Source organism: Rhagoletis pomonella, unplaced genomic scaffold (genome assembly GCF_013731165.1).
Source record: "Rhagoletis pomonella isolate Grant_MI unplaced genomic scaffold, Rhpom_1.0 Rhpom_scaffold_00001, whole genome shotgun sequence".
Classification (NCBI taxonomy): domain Eukaryota; kingdom Metazoa; phylum Arthropoda; class Insecta; order Diptera; family Tephritidae; genus Rhagoletis; species Rhagoletis pomonella.
Window position 1 is genome coordinate 14644338 of NW_023458555.1, and position 21782 is coordinate 14666119.

Genomic DNA, 21782 nt, shown 5'->3' on the forward strand with positions numbered 1-21782 from the left:
AGATTTTCAAGTGGAATAATACACAGCACACCGAAAAAGGATATTAACAACAAATGGCGAGCGTAACAATACAAAAGCACTTTGGTGTATCCTTTAAGGCGTTTCCGGGTATAAAGCGACTTTCATTCAATTTGTGCAAATGTAACTTAACGTTTGCGCAATGCAACTTTTGAATTTATTAGCAACAGCAAAGGCGAAAATGTTGCCAATCCAAATTGATGATGAGCTCCACTTCAAATGCAAAGGATATATCACAAAGTCTTACCAGCAGAATTAGTTTCATTTTGAGAGCCATTGAATATTAAACGCGCAACAAAATTCGCCGGAAGTTTTAGGTTTTTGGTTTTAGGAAAAAAAATATGACAGATCCTAATGCAGATAAAAATGACACTACACCAATGGTGGCTACAAAGCGAGCGCGCGTTGGCGTTACGAATAAATGCTTTAAATTCAGCGCTGTGCCGGTGCAGTTGAAAGGCGCTAATCGTGTGCCAAAATGTGCGCGTTGCCGCAATCATGGCATCATCTCCGAATTGCGTGGCCATAAGAAACTCTGCACCTACAAAGGCTGCAAGTGCGCCAAGTGTGTGCTAATCTTCGAGCGACAGCGTATTATGGCGGCACAGGTAGGCATAACAAAAGGTAGAAAGGAGAATGATTTATCTAAATCGAAATATCGAAATAAATACCGGTGTATATTCGATAACACCGTGCGACAAAAACAAAAAAAAATTGCGAAACGGATGAAGTAATCAATGTACTCACGAAACTGTGGGCCAAATATAGTAAAACTGCGCTTTTAGTTTTTCTCTCTGACGTCAGGATTTTTTTTAGGGACTTTGTAATTAGTGTCAAAGATGTGATTAATTTCAAAAAAATTTTTTAAAATTCATTCCAATGTAGAAAAACAGTATGGGCACCCAATGAAAGACAAATTTCTGTAGAACTAAAAACAAAAATTAAATTATTTGGTTCACAAGGACAAGGATGTCCTTTTAATGAGTTGTATTTTTTTAAGCGAATAAAGTTAAAAGCTCGAAATTTGGGGATGTGGTCGAGGGCATAATAGTCGTTAACCTACCGTTTTTTCGAATATAATTTTTGTAAAATTTCAAGGATACTCAATGATAAAATGAGAAAACGACATTTTCAATAGGTACCTAATAGTTCTTAAGTACCAAAAAAATTTAATCGGACCTTATTCTACAGAGTGTTTTCTTTGATTTGATTGTTTTTCTACATTGCGCTGAAATTTTTTAATAATTTTTTGGAGTAGATAATTATATTTTTAAAATTTCAAAGTCCTTCAAAAAAAAATATGGATTTGGCCCATAGTAATACTGCGTTTTTGGTTTTTCTTTCTGAAGTCAGGATACTTTTAAAGAACTTTATAATTTCAATTAAATTATTACTTAAAAAAATTATTTAAAAAAAATCAGTGCAATGTAAAATAAGAAAATTCCATAGAATTAAAAAAAAATTAAATTTTTTTGTTCACTAGGATGACTAGGATTGAAAATACCTTTTTAATTAATTTCATTTTTTAAATTTATAAAGTTAGAAGAACGAAATTCGAGCATGTTGTCGACTTTATATTAGTCCTTAAAGTATATTTTTTTCAAAAATAAATATTTCGAAATTTCAAGGATATTCAATGATACAATTTTAAAAGGACATTTTCAATACCTACTCGTCCATACGTACTCAAAAGATTTAATCAGTTTTTTTTTTCTACAGAATTTTCTATTAAATTTGATACCCATTACTGTTTTTCTAAATTGCACTGAATTTTTAAATTAACACATTTTTAAAATTTCAAAGTCCTTTTAAAAAAATCCTGTCGTTAGAGAGAAAACAAAAACGCAGTGGTTTCGCGAATATATTGCTTTTTTAAGTTTTCATTTTTTTTTTACTTTAAGATCAGCCAACTTGAACAGAATTTGTAAAGCTTTTATAACGTTAAAATTTCAAAGGTGATAATTCTTATATCACCCTATAAATATGAATTTTACTCCACGAAAAACGAAGTTTGTCAATTTTTTTAGTGAATGTGTTTACACAAAGTATTGACACAGCGAATTTTTTATAATATATGCAAACAAAATTTTAATTTTTAAATTTAAGTTTATTTTTTTTCCGCAAAGCGAAAAACATAAAAATATAATTTCTAAACTTTGTACAAAACTCAGTGAAAATTTCAATAAATTTTCATGCAAATTTTTAATCAGAATTTTTTGAGTATACAAGTTTGAAGTTGCTAAAAAATCGCGTTGATTTCTTTGTTGAAGGTGTTTCGCATTTTTTTCATTCAAAGAATTTTAGATTTTTTTGTATTAAGAAAATTAGTGAATAAAGTTCCCAAAAATATACTTCAAAATTCCACTTTATGGTACTAAAATATAATGGGCTGCAAAACTGCATACCAAAAAAAAATCTAAAAAGGTGAAAAAAATTCTCCGGTTTAATATCATATCTAAAAAAAACTTTGCGAAAAAGTAAAAACTATAACATCTATTGTGAAAATTCTCTCTGTCAATACTTTTTGGCGTGAGTGTATGAATATGAGACTATGTCATGTCAGCAATGGTCGTTTGAGATCTTTTCTTATGTGGCAGCAGGGTCGCTCACCGATATCACTCACCTAAATTTATATATTTTCTAGCTCTACCACAGCATAGTTAGTCCTATAATGTTCTAAGGAGTCCTCATATGGACGAGTACACTAAAGGAGGATAAGTTGGTCATCTTTTCAGCTCAGGCAGTGAACGACGTGCTTAATACTTACATAAGTATAGGGCCCGTCGACATTGTAGGTAAAGTCCACGGCAGGTCTAAGATTTGTGTGCTTAGACTGACTCTCTACCCTCGCCGATTTCATTAGCCATTTCTTTTAGGTGAAGATCGATAGGTTGAGTATAGCATTAAGCACTTCTGTAGGGCAGGATCTTAGTGCACACGTTACTCTTGCATTTCCCAGCATCAAATTAAAGAAGTCGCACGATAGGCTTGTCCGGCCTTGTCTGAAGCCGAGTTGAGTGGCGAAATACTAGTCTTGCTATTACTTTCGCCTGGATACGAAATTCAGAAACCGCGGTGCAATGGCGTATGGAAAAAAATTTCAACCCATATTTTAATTATCTGGGCATTTCAAGCTCTACGCACTCAAAAAATGCGATATCCCTGTTTTGATTTCGGAAAGCATGTCTCTTCACGCTCACCTCCCCCAATGCCAATAAACCTAAATTTTCCACTAATAAATAATATTCATTATTAAATGTGCAATAATCCATTATGTTAACTGACAATTGTTTCCTGAACAGTTACACTGCTCGATTAAAATAAATCGTATTAATTTAAACCAAAGCCACCGCAGCGAGGGTGGGTGCCCCAAAGAGGTGGGTGTCGTAAGAAGCAAAATCAAATTGTCAGCCAGCTAATCGGGTAACATATCCGTTTCCATGTTTGCACAAGTGTTCGCATCAACAATAGTGAGAATATATTCGCGAGCTTCGTATGTACATATGTATGTATGTATGTATGTATGCATTTAGTAATCAATCCACCGTAGGCTACTCAAGTTACAAACTTCTGTGAGTTCAGTTACAAAGAGCTGCCGATGTATGTACATATGTACATATGTATGTATACAATGTTGATTTGGTAATTCCCAAAAGACGAAAGCGGCGAGTTTTCTTAACCACATTTATTTGCTAAAACTACAACAAATACATGCAAACATACATATGTTATGACAAAGGAAATTGTAGTAGAGTGTGAGCTCACTGCTATTTGAAGAATTTGATGTTAAACACATTTTTATTGTAGAGCAATATTTACGCCCTTCCAATCTCCTTTTGTGGGTATATGTGCATGAATATTAGGGAGGAGAGTCAAGAAGAGAGAGAAAACAAGAAATTTAAATACAAATAAAATAAGTTTCTAAAAATCAAATGAAATTAAAAGAATATTTTTCTTTAAAAATAAATTAAATCTAAAAAAAAAGAATAATTTAAATTAAGAAAGAAAGAAAATTTATTTAGAAAATGGAAATAAAAATTAAATAAGTTTATACAAATTAAATAATAGTCACATATTTTTATTGTTAAAACAATAAAATCTAAAAATATTGAAGAAAATTTAATAAAAAAAAATTAAAAAAAAAAAAACAAAATACATTTCTAAAAATTAAATGAAATTTTAAAAATATATATTTTTTTTTTAACAATAACATCAAAAAGTAAATCAACAAAAGAAAAAAAATTATCCAAAAAATAAAATTCATACAAAAAATCTAAATATATAAATAAAAATAAAATAAGTTTAAGAAATTAAATGAAATTATAGCTACGTATTTTCTTGTTAAAACAATAAAATCTAAAAATTAAAAAACAATTAAATTAAAAAAATTAAATAAATTTTTAAAAATTAAATGGATGTAAATAGAATTTTGCATTTTTGACCAATAAAATCAAAAATTTAATTAATAAAAGAAAAAAATGTATCCAAAAAAATACATGTTACATAATTAAATAAGTTCTGAAAAATTAAATGAGATATATTTTTACTTTTAAAACAATAAAATGTAAATATTAAAAAAAATATATTAAACAAGTAATTTTAAGAAAAAGCAAAACCTTTAATTCTCATATACAAATTTAAGAGCACCGTCAATTTCTTCATGATCAGATGACCGGATCTCAACTAAATTAGTATGGGACCACCTCCGAAAAATTATAGAAATCGCTTAACTTGGTCCAAAGTTGTATACATTCATAAAAAAATATAAAAAATATTCCGACGAATTGATAACCTTATCCTTTTTTTGGAGTCGGTTAAGACTACGTATTCCAAAGCAACGTTGTAGTTAGTGCACATTCATTCTAAAAAATTTTAAAAACATGTGACGCTCTCCTCTAATGTACTTCACATTTATATGGGTGGAAAGACATAACCAGATTGTGAAAACAAATGAAATACGAGACGCGAAAGTCAATAAAAATGCACAAAAGTTAATAGACTAAAGTAAATATGAACGCATACATACATACATACTTAGAAGAGAAAAAGTTGAGTAGGTGGTGGGGGGTGGGTATCCAGCATGAAGTGGCGGTTGTGTCGCATATTAATTTCAATTTACACCGAATAGAAGATAATCTACCGCTCTAGATATGCGTATGTATGTATGTATTAACTAACGCGAGTATGTGTATACACATGTACGCATGTATGTATACATATATATTTTCGGCAATGTTTACACATCATTTTTATTCACTAAGCCATTTGTTTGTATTCGTAAAAGTTTTGTGTGATTTTTATACATTTTCAGGTTGCCCTAAAGCGTCAACAGGCGGTGGAGAATGCCATTGCACTGCGATTGATGACCACCAAGACTGGTAAACAAATCGATACATTGCCGGAGGGACAAATCTTCGGATTGTCCCAAAGTTCTTTAGACATTGGCGCAGAAGTTGAGAGTGAGGGAATGGAACGGCAAGAGCCGCTGCAGCGACAAAATCCACAACATCAAATACAACATATGGCTGAGGATCTTAGTGCTGCCGCGTTCAGCAGTTTGAGTGAGGAGGCAAAAAGTGAGTGAAGTGAAGTAATTTAACAGCGCAATTCTGGTTAAGATAGTTGCAAGCCTTTTGTAAGTTAATTGATATCATCATTTTACATATTCGCATTCGCATCAAATGATACGAATGCGAATGTGTACATGGGCAGAGAGTCCACTCTAATTTTCTTGAAATGGCATTCGCGAATGTGGAAAATATGACATTCGAAACATCCCTAATATGTACATACATCAGTTTGCTCGCGCTGCTCCAACAATCGCAATGGCGAGTGGGCTAAGCGCCTGGCGTGCCCATTGAGAAATCCGAGGTGCGAATCCTTTTGTAAATTTATTTATTTTTTTTTTTTTTTAATTCAATCTTTGTTTCGAAAAAATAAAGTTATATAATTTTTTTAATTCACTTAAGTTTTTGGAAACTTTTTATGTACTTTTACATTCTGAATTTTATTGTTTTAAATGGAAAAATATTCTTTTAATCTCAGTTAATTTTTAGAAACTTATTTTATTTGTTGCGTTTCGTTCTTTTTTTAATTTAACTTTTTGATTTTTTTGTAATAAAAAGAAAAATATGATTTAAATTTAATTTAATATTTATGAACTTTTTTTTCAGCTTTTCCTTTTTAAATTTAATTTGTTTTAGTTTTAGAATTTTTCGTTTTAAAAAAATATTTTAGTCTATTTAATTTTTAGAAACTTGCTCTTTTCATTTCAAATTTATTTGTTTTTTCTTTCTCATAATTTAGTTTCGTTCTAGTTTTTAGATTTGATTGTTTTAAAAAGAAAAATATATATATTTTTTTGTAGTTTCATTTAATTTTTAGGAAGTTATCTAGTGTGATGTTTTTTTCCTTACTAATTAAATTTTTAGATTTTATTGGTTTTAAAAGAAAAAGATTTGTTATATTTAACACTTATAAATTTTTTTATTTAGTTTGTCTCTTTTAATTATTTTTTTTTAAGTTAATTTTAAAAATGTTTTTTAGTTCTTTAAATTTATTTTCCTTTAATTTTCATCTTTTATTTTTTTTTTTAAAGAAAAATATACATATACATATGTTTTTTTATTTAATCGGTGGTTTTAGAAAAATGATTTCTAAAAGACAAACAGAATATCTTTAAGTCCTTCTCGTTAGGAAATCTTCCAATTAGCTTTTTAAAGACAGAAAACAACCGTCAAGATAGTTGCCAGAATTGACAACTGTCGTACGAAAGGCTCTTCAAAAGTCTGTGGTGAGTTGAAAGACAGTTACCATGATTGCCCTGTTAGTTTTTGACATAAAACTACTTTGGAATTGGGAGGTTAAAGTTTTACTATGGCTTATAATAAAAGATACATATGTATTTATTCCAGTAATTGTTAGAGTTATTATAAAAACAGAAATTGTATTGCATTTCACATCAGGCACTTCAAAAATCTCATCCACCACACCCACGCCACCTATAATCTCACAGAGCGCTATAGATATGTTGGCACAACTCTTTCCGCATCGCAAACGCTCTGTGTTGGAATTGATATTGAAGCGCTGTGATTTGGACTTAGTGCGCGCCATAGAGAGTGTTACGCCCGCAGTCAGTAGCGCATCCAATGAAGCGTCCAAGGCTGCCTCAACAACTATGCTCAGTCATGCGGCAGCGACATCATCAACAACTGTTGCGCCTATTCGAAGCGCTTTTAAGCCCGTCACTGCTGAACTGGTAAGCAAATGACTAACTTTTAGTAACGAAATGGTTATCCATCTGCTTATCTTTCATTCACAGTACGCTCATAAATCTGCCCTTATTAATGCCACTGGCAGTACAACAGCTACGAGTGCTGGCACTCCAGCTATCTGCGCTTATCCCAAATGGTTTGTGCCGCTTTCCTTCCCCGTTACAATGGGCCATCTATCGAATTTAGCGCCACGTTGTACACTCCCCAATTGCACCTGCATGGATACGTATCAATTTAATTAGTTAAATTGGGGAAAAATCTGCTAACAATAAATATTATTAATTATGCTATACTGTCTATTATTTGTTTAGATACTCGTTCATTTTATATTTTATTGGTTCATAAAGATTGATTTTGTTGCAAAAGAGAGTTTGTTTTGATTTCTGCGGTAAGAAAAAGCAGGTACATAGGTAAGTAAATTAACCCTTTCGTTCACGTGGCAGCCATCGGGCAACAAAATTTTAACCCGATGCTGGAACTTTTAAAAATATTTGTCTTCAAACTCAAGGTTTCATTTTTGCACCTAAAAAAATTTAGAAGGAAAGGGTTTACGACAAATGGAATGTACTATAGGTTCGATTACCTTAACAGATCATGTAGGACATTTTTTTGAATCTATTAAGCTAGCATTTTAGGGTACTATTTTTTATATATAGAGAGAAAAATTGGAATTTAGGGGGGCTCCAGCTCCCCCTGCGCCTACCTGGCTACGCCCATGGTAGCAAGTATTGCTGCTGGTCGATTTTCTATGATGGAACAACTCTATAGAGAAACAAAAATGTTAGATAAGGCTTCTCTATACATATTAAGGTATGTATGTTGTTAAAAGTGTGCTAACTCAAAATTTTAATTTTTCACAATTCAAGTTTGAACCTTTTTAATACAAGTAGATAGTATCGAAAATTACCTACATATCGTGAGTTAATATGCGTTGGTGAAACATATGCGGCATATCGGCATAGACGCAATAAAAGCTATATTTAATTAACTACTGAGGGTGTAATTTTAGCCAAGCGTAATTTTTGTCTGAGAATTCAAAGTCAAAGGGCACAATCATTCTCACCACAGAAGCCAATGTACCCGCCCGTCGCACAGGGGTTCAAAACTGGAATTTAATTAATTGCTTATTAAATGAAAGATAATGAAATTTGCGCGAGACCAGTTCAGCTCTATTTTTAACCGACTTTACAAAAAGGAAAAGGTTATCAGTTCGTCGGACAATTTATTTATTTTTTCTTTTTATGTATGTTACCGCATAACTTTGGACCACGTTAACCGATTTGGATAATTCTTTTCTCATCGGAAAGGTGGTACCTCCAGAGTGTTTAGATCCGATGATTGGATCGTGAAGAAATTAACGGTAATCTTAAATTTTTATATGAGAATTGAAGTCGGTTTTGTTTTTTGCTTACACTTTTTAGAGCAAAGTGCAGAAAAAGTGGGAATTTTCTCCTGATCCAGATAATAATTCAGTTAATAATTGTTACATAATAAAACCTAGTTGACAATAATTGTAGGGTTCGCCAAATCGAAAAAAAAATTCAAAAAATATTTGAAATGTCAGAAAAAAATCCTCAAACTTAAAATTATTTTAGTTCCTAGAAAAATTTTAAGTATGCAGTTTTATAGATCATGAAATTTTAGTACAATGAAGTGCAAGTTTCAAGTGGCTAAGAGTTCGCGTTAATTTTTAATAGTACACAATTGCAACTTGCACTTTTTTATACTGAAATTTAACGGTCTATAAAACTGCATACCCAATTTTTCTAAGACCTAAAAAACATGTTTGATTTTGTGATATTTTTTTTAATATTTCAAATCTTTCTTGTGATTTTTTTTCATTTAAGGGAAACTCTACAATTGTTTTCAACTACGTTTTATTATGAGCATTTATTAACTAGAACTGAAGAATCGATTTTCTTCAAAATTGCAAATAAGCTTTCACTTAAAAAAAAAATACATATTAATCAAATTGTTTGAAAAATGAAAGCTCCAGTGAATTATGAACATTAAATTCCAGTATTGCACCACTGTGCGTCGGGTCGGCAAAATACATCGCTCAAAGAAAGTCAATAGATAAAAAAAAACTAAATCTAACCGAAAAATAAAATAAAATAATCTAAATTAAACACCGGTGGCAGTGTTCATTATTTACATAGATTATGACTTTATGGCTGCAATAAACCGCAATAATGCCGCATTATTTAACCATTGGTAGTTGAGTGACAGTCCATGAAAACCAAAAACAAAAACAAAAACAAAGCATAAAAGTAACAAACAATTATGCAATGCACTAACTCTGATACACAGAGAAAAATATGACTTATGTCTGCATAATGACTGCGCATTAAATGATAACAATTTTATTGACAAACTTGAGCATTAAAAAATGTCATTAAGTTTGTTTGCACATGGAATTTTTTAAATTTTATACATTTTTTGCCATCTCAATGCCTAGTGGAAATTCGCATTATAATAATTAAAAGAAAATTGGCTGGCAATGTAAAAATTTTTTGATGGTTGGAATCTTTATCTTGCTCAACTCATGAGCTACATATATATTTACTATTAAAAAGACTAAAAATTATTCACTAAAGGCAATTAATTATCAATTAGTCATAAAATATAGATATAAATGTTTGCATATATAGTATATAAGTATATACATTAAAATTTCAACACAAAACTACAGATAAATAGCACAATATATGAACATACATTTGCACATATCAGTGATGTACAAAATTGTATGTGACTATATAGTAAGTACAAAAGTATTTAGGTATTTATGTTGCAGTAAATAATCAAGTGCTATCTACTTAAGGATTATGTATGTCACCAAGTACGAAGTATGATAATACATACATACATACTTACATTCTAAAGTGTGCTAAATACCTTGAGTAAGTATGTGTTTAAATGCATTTACATATTTTTCCAGGACTAAATATAGAATAGTATTTAGTGACTTATACCTAAAAAAGATCACCTACAAAAGTACTTACTATATATTGGATTTTTCACCGTGAGATTCAGGGATCTACGACCGAATATCAGGGTTTAGACTTTGACACAAAATTATCCCGAAAAAACACGAAGATACCTGGAAAATATAGCCCAAGAAATCCCGTAAAGAATCCTGAAAATAAAAAGAAGTCTTGAAAAAACTCGAAATAATACTGGAAATCCCGAAATAATTACGATATCCCAAAGATTCCGAAAAATATGTAACACGAAGGATACTGAAAAACTAAAAAAGGGCCCAAAATAGTACTGAAATATAATATATAGAAAAAACAATACCAAAAAACCGAAGAAAAAAAAGAAACGTCCCAGAAAACCCCCGGAGTTGTACTGAAAAGGCCGAAATCCTGAAAGGAATCGAAAATCATAACATGAAAAGCGCTGAAAAAATAAAAGAAAGTTCTGCTATAGCACTGAAAATATCGAAATAACTGCGCAATTCCGAAAATCTGGAAAAATAACAAAAAAATCTCGAAGGATACAGAAAAACACGGAGATTGCCGAAAATAGTACTGAAAATCGCGAAATAATTTGGAAATACCGAAAGATCCCGAAATATATAAAACAAAGAATGCTAAAAATACTGAAAATTTCCGAATATAACACGAAACAATTCTGAAAAAAATAAAGAAAGTAAAAGAAATAGTACTGAAAATCTCGAAATAATTGCGAAATTTCAAAAATCAGAACAAATCCCGAAAACACCGAAAAATATAGCACGAAGAATCCGGATAAATAATGAAAAAGTTAAGTAAAGTTTCAAAAGAGTTCCGATATAGCATTCAAATCGTAACCTTCCTTAAAGTACCAGCATCCGTTACTGTTATGATCTTTATAATAAAACGATAATTTAACAGTTAAAATTGGATTTCTAGTTTAGGAATCGCAAAAAAAAACATATAAAAAACTGAAAAAAGTTAAAAGTTTCAAAAAATACCGAAGCGTTTCATTATTTGTTAAATTTCGAAAGAACAACAAAAACTATCGATAACCGTCTCTTTTTCTGAAGTATCTATAATAAATCCTTCAGTACTTCAGTATTTAGCAACCTCAAATACCTAATTATTTAGCATTTTTCATCTCCCAAATATTTCGTTTACATTTACTGTAGTATTTAGCAACACCTGAATAGGCAAATATTTTTACTTTACTTTTTTGTTCATCTCTAAATATTAAGTATATGAGTATTAAGTATCCAAACAGGTCATTTAAATACACAAATTTCTAATTTTGCCCATCACTGGTATGAATGTAATTATATTGCGTAAATTGTCATAGGATACTAATCAATTTATTTGGGCTCATTAGTGTTTTTGAAAACCATATGAAGAAATAATCAGCTAACCGATAGGTTCCAATGACACTTTGTACTTTTAGGTATCAACTTAACTAATTGAAAGACAAAAACCACAGTAACAACTATGGCAAGAAAATACTTACATACATATGTATACAATTACAATTAGGGCATTCACAAGACGTGTTAAGCGTCGTAATGTCTTAAAGTCTTTGTCAACGAAAAATAACGTTTAAAATGATTTTAGGGGATTTTTAACTATGCCAAAATGTTTTAAACTTATAGAAAATAGTCATATACATATGTAATTAACTTTTATCATACACTGTGAATACCCTAAGTATTAAGAAAACACAAAAAAAATGAATTTCAGCTAAGTATAAATTTGGTAATTTACAAGTACATAACCAAGTGTCCCAATATTCGATAACTTAAGGCGCAACTTTACTTGCATACACACTAAATATTTATCTACATATTTGGACTACATATTTTTCTATGCCTAACAATTTATTTGCTATCCGACATTATCAATTAGATAATATTTACACATACAAACAGCCAACGGTAAATGGTATTGGTATTTTTCTAGGAAAATAAAATCAAAGTAATCCATCAATGTGGACTTAATTGGGACTAGCAGAGCAGCCAGAATATCCAATACATAAATTTATGCGCTTGTGGAAGGATGGGTTATCATAAACGATAAACAACCGAAATTTTTTTTTTTACTAAATAATACATTGAGTAAATTAATTTTTGATTTATCGCCAACCAATTAATTTTGTAGCATCTAACGACCATCGTTTACCCATTTAACACACTGATTCCCCAATAATTAATTAATTGTAGTACTCCATATAATCAGGCTACCGATTTCATACCCAAGTATTTTTTTCAGCTTTTGTATATTTTTTTTATTAGATATATAGATTGAGCGAAATAGAAAACCATCAGCCAAAGCAGGCAGGAGTATACACATGTACATATAAGCTATTTCGTTTGAACGCTTTGAGTAAAAGAGATATCAGTTATTTGTTTTGGGTACGCCTTTTTATACCCAGCACACTACAATACTTAAGTTCGAACTACACACCAAACTTTTCAGGCCTTTGAGGGTTTCGAGACTCATGTCGCCTTACGTACATTTAAAACGTATATGTGAAACCCGGAATGTTTTTTGAAGCAATTCCAAGGAGTTTAGATGAATGCGGACTTAGAGTAGAACTCCACGTCGAGCTTTTGGGCGAAAGCCAAAGCGCTTAAAAAGCTAAAAATTTCTCTTTACTTAACTAACTAGACTAGTAAAATAGAATACAAAGAGAAAGATGAAAGAGGTAGTTGAACGTTGACCCCTGAGGTTTGTGGAAAATACGGGCCATTCTAATAGCAAAGCTTTGCATGCAGCTAAATCCTTTGCGCATAAGTTCCAGGGAGGTGGGAAAGAAGTGTGACTCAAGATGTTGAAATTTTAAGCTCGCGATAGACGAGCAGCTGATTAGTAGCTGTTGAGATGATTCCACCACACCCCAGGTAATGTAGACAATGAATGAGTTCACAGGGTCGTAGAGAGGAATTTCGGGCCCGGGGGGGAATTTTGAATGTGGGCCCCTAAACACACCCAAGAATATATGGAAATAAATTTTTTCGCAAATTTTGATTTGCATACCCTCCGTATTTGTGCTTTTTAGCTTAAGTAGCCTAAATACGAAGTTTTATGGCCGTAGGATAACGAAAACTTGTGCCGATTTTTAGTTAATAGCTTAAACTAATCGTCCATGAAAAGTTTGGAATGCGAAAAATTCTTTTCAATATTTTAGCGCATTTATAGTTAATCTGCATCTTTAAATTTTTAATAGGGCGGCAGGATTTTTCCCAAGGACATCGAACTTGCAATTTTTATCCCTCAATATCCTTACATACATATATTAATAGGGTTTGAAATTTAAGTAATGATTACGGTCCCTGAGTCGGCACGGGTTGCCATGTGGTCCAAATTGCATACAATTTTATTTGCATAGTTTTTAAGACAAAACCAATAAAATGAAGGGATATGCGTTAAAAATAAAACCAACTTGGTTTTTTGGGACAGTCTAATAAATACCCATATATAAAAACGATTAAACATATCTGTGGACTTTTGACAAAACAACTTCTCTCGAGTGAGGTCATTTTCTCTTCAAAGCTGTTTAGTCATTAATAGGAGTAGTTCAAGATAGTATCTTAATGAAAGTTAAATAAAAATGCAAAAAAAACACAGAGGTTGTTTTGTCAAAAGTCCACAGATATGTATGTATGTATGAATGTTTATGCTCTGATATTCATGTACTTAAACATATGTATTTTTTTTGTAGTTATAATCAACCCTTTAACAACTTTGAAGTATCCCATTTGAGTGGTACAATTTTGTTTGTATCGTCAATTTCTCGCCTATTACCTAAAAACGAATCGAAGAAAGAAAAAGAACAAACAACAGCAACAACACTAAGGTTATTGCTTGTGTCGGTGCTGTTTAGCTAAATGGATACAAATCAAAACATATTATTGCCACTTGCACAGTGACCATTAGCTCAGCTAATCGATAGTAAAATTTAAAATTCTAATAAGCGGTATATCACCGGCCGGATTGTTGAAAGCAGGCGGCGAAGAGCTGGTAGGGCGCATGTACCAGCTGTTAAGAAAAATTTGTGCTGAAGAATACACGACCGAAGATTGGAATTTGATTGTATTATACCAAATCTCAACATTGCTGACAAGGTTATATTAACAATTTTAGGCGAAAGAGTGGAGTCCTTCATGCAAAAAACTGTAGAGCCTGTAGAAACCTGTGAGATTTCAGGAATGGCAGATCCACCATTGGCCACCATTTTCACAGTGCCTCAAATCGTGGAAACGACCATAGATAAGTAAATCCCATTTTTTTAGATTTCAAATTCAACTTCAATCTGCAACTACGACGCCATATCTAAATTTGGGGTGTTCAGCTCTGTCTAAATCCGGAAAATCTTCTTTGCGTCGTCTGAAACCTAACCACACTCTAAAAAATCTGTTTAAAAATGCGACTATAAATCGAGTATATTATTGTTTATTTTTTAAATTTTTTGGTAAATTTACACGATGAATATGTACTTTTTTTATTTACACATTTTCGTGTGTAAAAATTATTTTTCTTAGCGGCTTTACACAATTCTACGGGTGAAATCATACAGCAGATGTGTATTTTGTAGCTTGTACACACTTTCGCAGTAAATTTACGCACACCACAGCAGCTATATTACACTCTAAAAAGTCCGAAATTTAAACAAGCTATTCGTTGAATAATCGAACATGTAATTTCGCGAATAATAAAGTAGGAAATCAGTAACCTACCTTTTAGCTAGGAAATCTATACAATTTTTTTTTTAGAGTGTAGGTTTGCGCAGGCAGCATATATGTATAGTAAAAGTACGATGCTGCCGGTATATGCAGATGACATTGACATCGTCAGTATTAAACCCAGAGCCATAAGTCAGAGATCTATCTGAGGATTATGGATTGACGAAATGTACGAGCTTTATAGGTTAAACATAGTGGACATAGTGAAACGCATTCAGATTCAACGCTTGCGAGGACTTGGACATGTCGTGGATGATGATGTAAAAATATCCTTTGACTCAGCAACTATGGGTCGGCATTGATAGCAAGGGATGAACAACTAACGTAACTTTGCAAAGAAGGGAAGAAATTGGGTTAGGTTGGGCTGGTTAGCCACTGCCTAGCTCCGCAGAGACCATTAAGGCCCAAGGCCTTAGCAGAAAAACATAGCATATACAGCGTATATCTGCAAATCAGGTGCAAAGTTAGAGAACATCTTGCTATACTCTACACCTTCGTCTTCCTCTGTTACCAGCATCGCGACTCGCTTTGAATACTTTCAGAGCTGGAGCATTTCTGTCCATTCGAACGAAATAACCAAGGCAGGGGAGCCGCTGAATTTTAATTCGCTGCACTATGTCTACATCGTTGTAAACCTCATACAGCTCATCGTTAAATCGTCTGCGGTATTCGCCATCGCCAACGCGTAAAGGCCCGTAAATCTCTAGCAGAATCTTTCTCTCGAAAACTGCAAGAGCTGCTTCATCAGGTGTTTTCATTGCTTTCGCTATGTGTAGCGTCAAATAAGATGACTAAGTTCATCAAAACCACATTCAACTGCTATTGCTTCATTGCGCCGTATTCATCTAACATAAAAACCCTTCTTATTCTTGAGGTAGTCCAACAACACAATGCCGAAACTTCCTTTTTACACAACAAAACGATCTGCTTAAAACACTGTGCCTTGCTCGTACATACTTACCTTTGGCAGGAGCGTCAGCAGCGTAACACGCCTTATCAGTATAACCCATTGGGCACTATCATCATCGGTGCGATACCTTCAAACCATTATGACAACTAATATTATTAATAAAGATATCTATTACCAGCACATTATCATTGTTATATTTTATATGGAAATACGATTTAAAACAATTTATTAGTCTGCGACCAGTCATTGTGTGCGGTTGGTTGAATTCGGTTTTTGGTTATTCGTTGCGACTTTTCGGCAGTGACTTAATGCCAGTGATCAAAGAGAGGGTGAAACTCACGTACCGGCAGTGATTGTCGCATGAAATTGGCGATAAGTTTTTAAGTGCGCGGTTACGAGTATTACCCGTTAGCAATTATTATTATCAAATTCATTAACGACTTTGCCATTTACATAATGGAAACCGCAACTATGAAATTCAACAGAAAATCATCATTTTCCATCGCACACATTTTAGACGATAAAACACACAGTTCTAAGAATCCCACACCTCCGATGGCGCACAGTAATGCCATTGGCGCTGAACATTTGACACAGCACACAAAAATTAGCAGCTCAGCATCCGTCATAACAGCGAGCCCAAATGCGGTTGCTGCTGCAATGCAACCACGTATCGGTGAACCAGTGCCTCCAACAATTGTCAATCCCATCGCGTCCACGACTTATTCCACGACGCTTCCGCCCAATGCGCAATACGCATTCAAGCACCTGCTGCTCAAGAGTGATCACGCCGCAGCTGGCGGTAGTCCGCTGATGGTGTCGCCTGGTGCACTACGCTTTGATCCCGTTTACGATCCCGCTTCTCTCGTCTATCAACAAGTCTTGAATATGCAGAAGAGCTCCGCATTATTTATGCCACACTTTCAGGCGGCGGCAACTGCGGCTGCGCTAACGCCGTCGGGTTATTGCGAGCAGTATAACCCATTCATGGAATGTGAAGGTGAGTAATTAAAAAAATGTGAAATGTTATTAACAATTCGTAGCTGCAGGATTTTATAAGTGCGGGAGTGTTTTTTTTGTTTAGAAGTTTTGTGTCTTACTAAAACTGAACTAAAAATCCATCTCTGGATCAAAGAAAAACTTTCCTTACTTTAAGGTCGAATAAGTAAAAAATTCTCCCGAATGAGTAATTTTTCTTTCGAATGTGTAAAAACGTACACGAAAATATGGAACCGTGGATGTAATCTATCATTTTGAAGAAATGTTGGGCATGAAAAGAGGATAAAACTTCTTTAGTGCTCTTTCGTTTCCATTTTTCTTCATTTTGATTGCTGTTTTCCTTCAATTAAGAGAAGTTTTGGAGTGTGAGTCCGTTTCACGTGGAAGGAGAGGTGCTTAGGATATATCTGGCCAAGAGAGCAGCACATACATACACTCCCTAAACCCGGGATATATTCTGAAATACATAGGGGCTTTAGGGCTAGCTATAGTGTGGCGATGAACGGAAGTTAGCTTGAGTCTGATTTTAAAATTTTAACAATAGTAATTTATAAACCTACAATAAAAGTGAAGCGATTTAATTCGTTAACGATTTTATTAGATTTAATTGACAGTAAGTCTACAGACTAAATATGACATGAATTCTTTCATTCAAGATTCAAACTGTTATCGCGCATTGAAATTTTTTATGGTATAATTAGACCTAAAATTTCTCCTGCGAAAGTATCATTTTGAGATCGATATTAAGCGATTAATTTCATCAATTTGGTAAAAAATATCTGCGCCGGGTATACATATCTCTGGGTTGGGTATACATATCACCAGGGTTGGCAACTCACGAAACCGATTGCGTACCAAAAGACCAGAAAAATCGTAGTAAAAAATAAAAAAAATCGTAGCAAAAGATAAAAATTGGTTATTATTTTAAATGCATATGCATATTTAATGTTTTAAAACAAAACATAACAATTAAATTTCAATAACATTTGTACTAATTTAATTATTGCATATTATTTTTTTTTTTATTTTAAATATTGTAAGACTTAAATATATACCTTAAAATATTTTGACTTTTTTACAGCTGATTTCACGAAGGAAATTAAGTAAAAAAAAAAATTATTTTTTTTTGAATTTTGTATGGAAATTTACAGAAATTTACATTATATTGGCTTCCCCATTATTTTTTGCAAATATCCCACCTTGTTCTCTTCTAAAACAAAGAGCTTCAGCTATCTCTAGGAATCCGCGTAAATCTACCGCAAATAAATAAGGTCTGGGATGCTGTTACAGGTTAGTGGTATAACCCTGGTAGGGGCGCGACCCTATATAGCCAAAACATACTCGGATTGTGGAGGCACCGTACATGGCACCATTCACCTCTCCACTTTCCTCCTTAAACTTGCTCAACAAACAAAGCTCCCACCCCGTCGAAACAGCACGATTTCCCGATTTGCTATTAATTGAGCTTGAATATAACGATTTATAATAGACTAAGCCGGACTTTTTAGCTGTGCCGTTACAACAAGCATTTGCCCACGGTTGTCTTATATCCATCGAGGCCGTTTGAAAAATACATACATATGTATAAATTTTAACGGAGTCTATACCATTTTCTATGAAAAATAGTTTTTTCTCCATTTAAAATATATGTATGGGTAACTTTGAGCGACCTCTACATATTTTTGGATTTCAAAAAAAAAAAACATGAGTATATTTTTTCGATATAGAACAACCTTAAGGGGTTAGATCATTAAAAATCCGACCTTAATTTTTTCACATGCATTTTTAGACTACCCTAATATATATGACGATTTAAGCAAAAGTCCTCCTTTAGTTTATTTTTGAGCTCCAAACAAAAGCTAGAAGTAAAATTCAAACATGTCATAGTCCACAAATACCACATTTCCGCCACGCGTTTAGTGAGCGGTTATAAAGTTATTCTCAATAACTGGAAATATATCAAATTTTTAAAGGACACTATCTAAAATAAAATAAAAAAATACACGGCTATCAGCAAAATTACTAATGGAGAGAAAGCTAAAATGAAACAAAAAATTATAAATAATAAATATGTACACATCAGTGCTTTGATTACGTTTATAAGAGATTGAAATAATCACAATTTAAAATTTATCAAAAAACTTGCGCTTGTATGACTTATTAAACGTTGTTTCAGTTAAGTGTTTAGATAGCAAAATATCAGATTTATTTTCATTTATAGCCAGTTTCACGACAGCAATTTAAGTGGGAAATTATTATGACAGCTGACAAATGTGAAATTTTTTTTTCGCTGCATCACTGAATATATATTATACTGCTATTCCAAATATAGCCCAATTTCACAGAAATGGACTTAGAAACTTGTTAAAAATTTTTTCTCAAAATTATGGGCGTGGAAATTATCGACAAAATTATCAAGTTGGGTCAATAAAATTCTATATATCGTCGATGGTTTTGCAAAACCGCCCATCGACCAGTTGCAAAAGCGCCTAGATCGCCGTTGTGGCACAAATGAGATTTGGTAATCCTGAAATCCAGGCATCGAGATTTATGCATAAAATCGTTATTTAAACAACAGATTTGTAAAATAATATTTAGAGAAAATACCGTCTATCAAGGCAACGCCTTCAAAGAAAATTCGTTTTTTCGCTCTCTTGTAAAATTTGAGTGCCGTAAGATAGGCGGTTTTGCAAAAACATCGACGATATGTAACTCACTATTTCTTGCTCTAATTACGAAAAGGTACCAACAAATTAAGTCATTTTGGTGAAGTTTTGCAGAATTTTCTTAAAAAAAGTAATAAACATTAAATTAACTAAAGAAAAATGGCCAAAACTTGCTCAAATTTTGCGTCCCAGCTTTTATTTGGTTTACTTTATAAATATGTACGCCCAAATTTATTTTGGTCAAACCATATTCAATAAAAATACTAAAAAAAAAATCTTTTGCAATAGTATTTTTTTCGAATGGAGTTTCAGAGTTGAGAAGTTATGAATTTTTGAAGTAACTCCAAAATGCGAAAACTCAAAAATGTATCTCGGTCGAGTTCAAATGCAAAAGAATTACTCAAGAAAAATAAAATTCCCAGTAGGCCTGGTACATATAGATCATATATATTTTTTCTTAATAACGAAATTTCGTGACTTAAGTGATTTTGAGGGTCTTTACAGTTTTTGGCGGAAGGACAAGTAAAAATCATAACTTATAAATTCTTGAGACTCCATCTCGGAAAAATGTTATTGCAAGAAATAGTGAAGCAAGTTAATAATTTGATCGATATTTGCTAGACCCATGATTTTTATAAAAAATTCCAATTCGGTCAATTTTATTATGAAATTAGGCTGTGTGCCAAAGTTGAGCCAAATCGAAGGCCATCGCGCAGACCATTACCACATTTTTTCCATTTAATATGGAATCACCGTATACCAAACTACCATTTCTTTTTACTATGAGCTACATGTATTAAATCACTAACCATATTTAGAAATTTCTACTTCATAATGTTGCTTAAGTGTTTATGCACGTCCATATGTATGTATGTTTGTTTGCACACTCGCTCAATTGTTTCTTATCGACTTTTTTGCGGTGGCCCCAATGATGGACAGCACCTTATTAATCGCTGTTAATAGCACTTTTTATTTGTAAGATAAAGCAACTTGAAGAAGTAAATTTGTGTATTGCTTAGATTTCATAGAATTTTCGTTGCTCACTTGACGTTGTTTTTTTTTTGTTTGCCTCGAATGGACGCATACTTACAAGTACTAATCGTATTATTGAAGTGTTTATTTGTAAATATTTCGGTGATAAGTCAATAATTGATATTCATATCTCAACTGTCATCACCTGGTTCGTGTACGGTTTTTTTTTCCAAACAAAAACAAAAAACATGTGTTTGTTATTACTTAGTCTTTGTGCAGGGCTCACTTCGTTCCACCATTAACTTTATGACTAGAAAATTATATATATAAAATCTAAGCTTGTATTCCATGGAGTCCATTGTTTGTGGTGGGGGTACCCTACAGAGATGGACAAAAATCTATGAAGTTCGTGAATTCGAGGTAGCTGAACACGACGAGACCATTTTACTTTCAGATTGATCTGAATGGTAGAGAAATCTTGAAGAATACGCACGGAATTCACTATTTCCCCCGCCGATTTTTTGCCAAATTTTCTAAGAGGAGATGTGCTAGGGCATGTCGATTCTCTTACGAAATTTCAGAAGAAATTCGGTAAAGCAATTAAAATGGCAAAGGTAATGGTAATAGCAGTCGCAGTGGCGATGGTAATGTAGCGGTAATGTTAATGGTATTGGTATTGGTAATGCTGAGGTCATTGGTAATGGTAATGATGGTCGTAAAACGTGGCAATGGTAGCGATAATAATAATGATAACGATGATGGTAGCGGAAATGACACTCGTAGTGGTCATTACCATGGCCCCTAAGTAATGCTAATGGTAATTACGAAGCGATTCATCAAATTTTTGTGATTGAAAAGCAATCGTCGTTTAGAAGAAACCCATTTTATGGTTTAAATAAGAAAATATACACACTGCTTTCGTCGTTATCGGTATCAATTGCATGTGTCACAATCATCACCATTTCTCCCCACTATATAACATTGCATTATGCGCCGTTTTTGTTGTAATTTTCGGCACTTTTGTACTTTGTGTAAAATGTGAAGTGTCCCCAAAAAATGCATTTTTCAATGTAACATTGAGTGTCAATTGGCGCCAACACTTGACTTGGATCAACAACAACGGATAAGCAAATAAATCGAGCACAACATGCAAACACAAACAGACAGACGAAATACATACAACAAGCGAATAAATAACCGTTTGAAGCAATAAATAAATAAATAAACGCATTGGTTTAGTGCTCGTA

At 32.8% G+C, this 21782-nt stretch overlaps 2 protein-coding genes across 2 annotated transcripts; both read left to right on the forward strand.

The window, feature by feature from the left end:
- Positions 1 to 359: 359 nt before the first annotated feature.
- On the forward strand, positions 360 to 7702 carry LOC118737109 (doublesex- and mab-3-related transcription factor A2-like). Its single transcript, XM_036467446.1, has 4 exons — positions 360 to 626; positions 5330 to 5594; positions 6984 to 7276; positions 7340 to 7702. The coding sequence occupies exons 1-4, from the start codon at positions 360 to 362 to the stop codon at positions 7532 to 7534; spliced, it is 1020 nt and encodes a 339-aa protein (XP_036323339.1). The 3' UTR covers positions 7535 to 7702.
- Positions 7703 to 16354: 8652 nt separating this feature from the next.
- On the forward strand, positions 16355 to 21340 carry LOC118737180. The gene is made up of 2 exons (XM_036467564.1): positions 16355 to 16898; positions 21150 to 21340. The coding sequence occupies exons 1-2, from the start codon at positions 16355 to 16357 to the stop codon at positions 21338 to 21340; spliced, it is 735 nt and encodes a 244-aa protein (XP_036323457.1).
- Positions 21341 to 21782: the final 442 nt, after the last annotated feature.

Bases quoted from the DNA above. Each gene is read 5' to 3' on its own strand.
- LOC118737180 (XM_036467564.1), top strand. From the start codon at position 16,355: ATGGAAACCGCAACTATGAAATTCAACAGAAAATCATCATTTTCCATC. The intron at 16,899-21,149 runs GTGAGTAATTAA...AAAATGGCAAAG, and splicing joins CCCATTCATGGAATGTGAAG to GTAATGGTAATAGCAGTCGC.
- LOC118737109 (XM_036467446.1), top strand. From the start codon at position 360: ATGACAGATCCTAATGCAGATAAAAATGACACTACACCAATGGTGGCT. The intron at 5,595-6,983 runs GTGAGTGAAGTG...ATTTCACATCAG, and splicing joins TTTGAGTGAGGAGGCAAAAA to GCACTTCAAAAATCTCATCC. The intron at 7,277-7,339 runs GTAAGCAAATGA...TTTCATTCACAG, and splicing joins AGCCCGTCACTGCTGAACTG to TACGCTCATAAATCTGCCCT.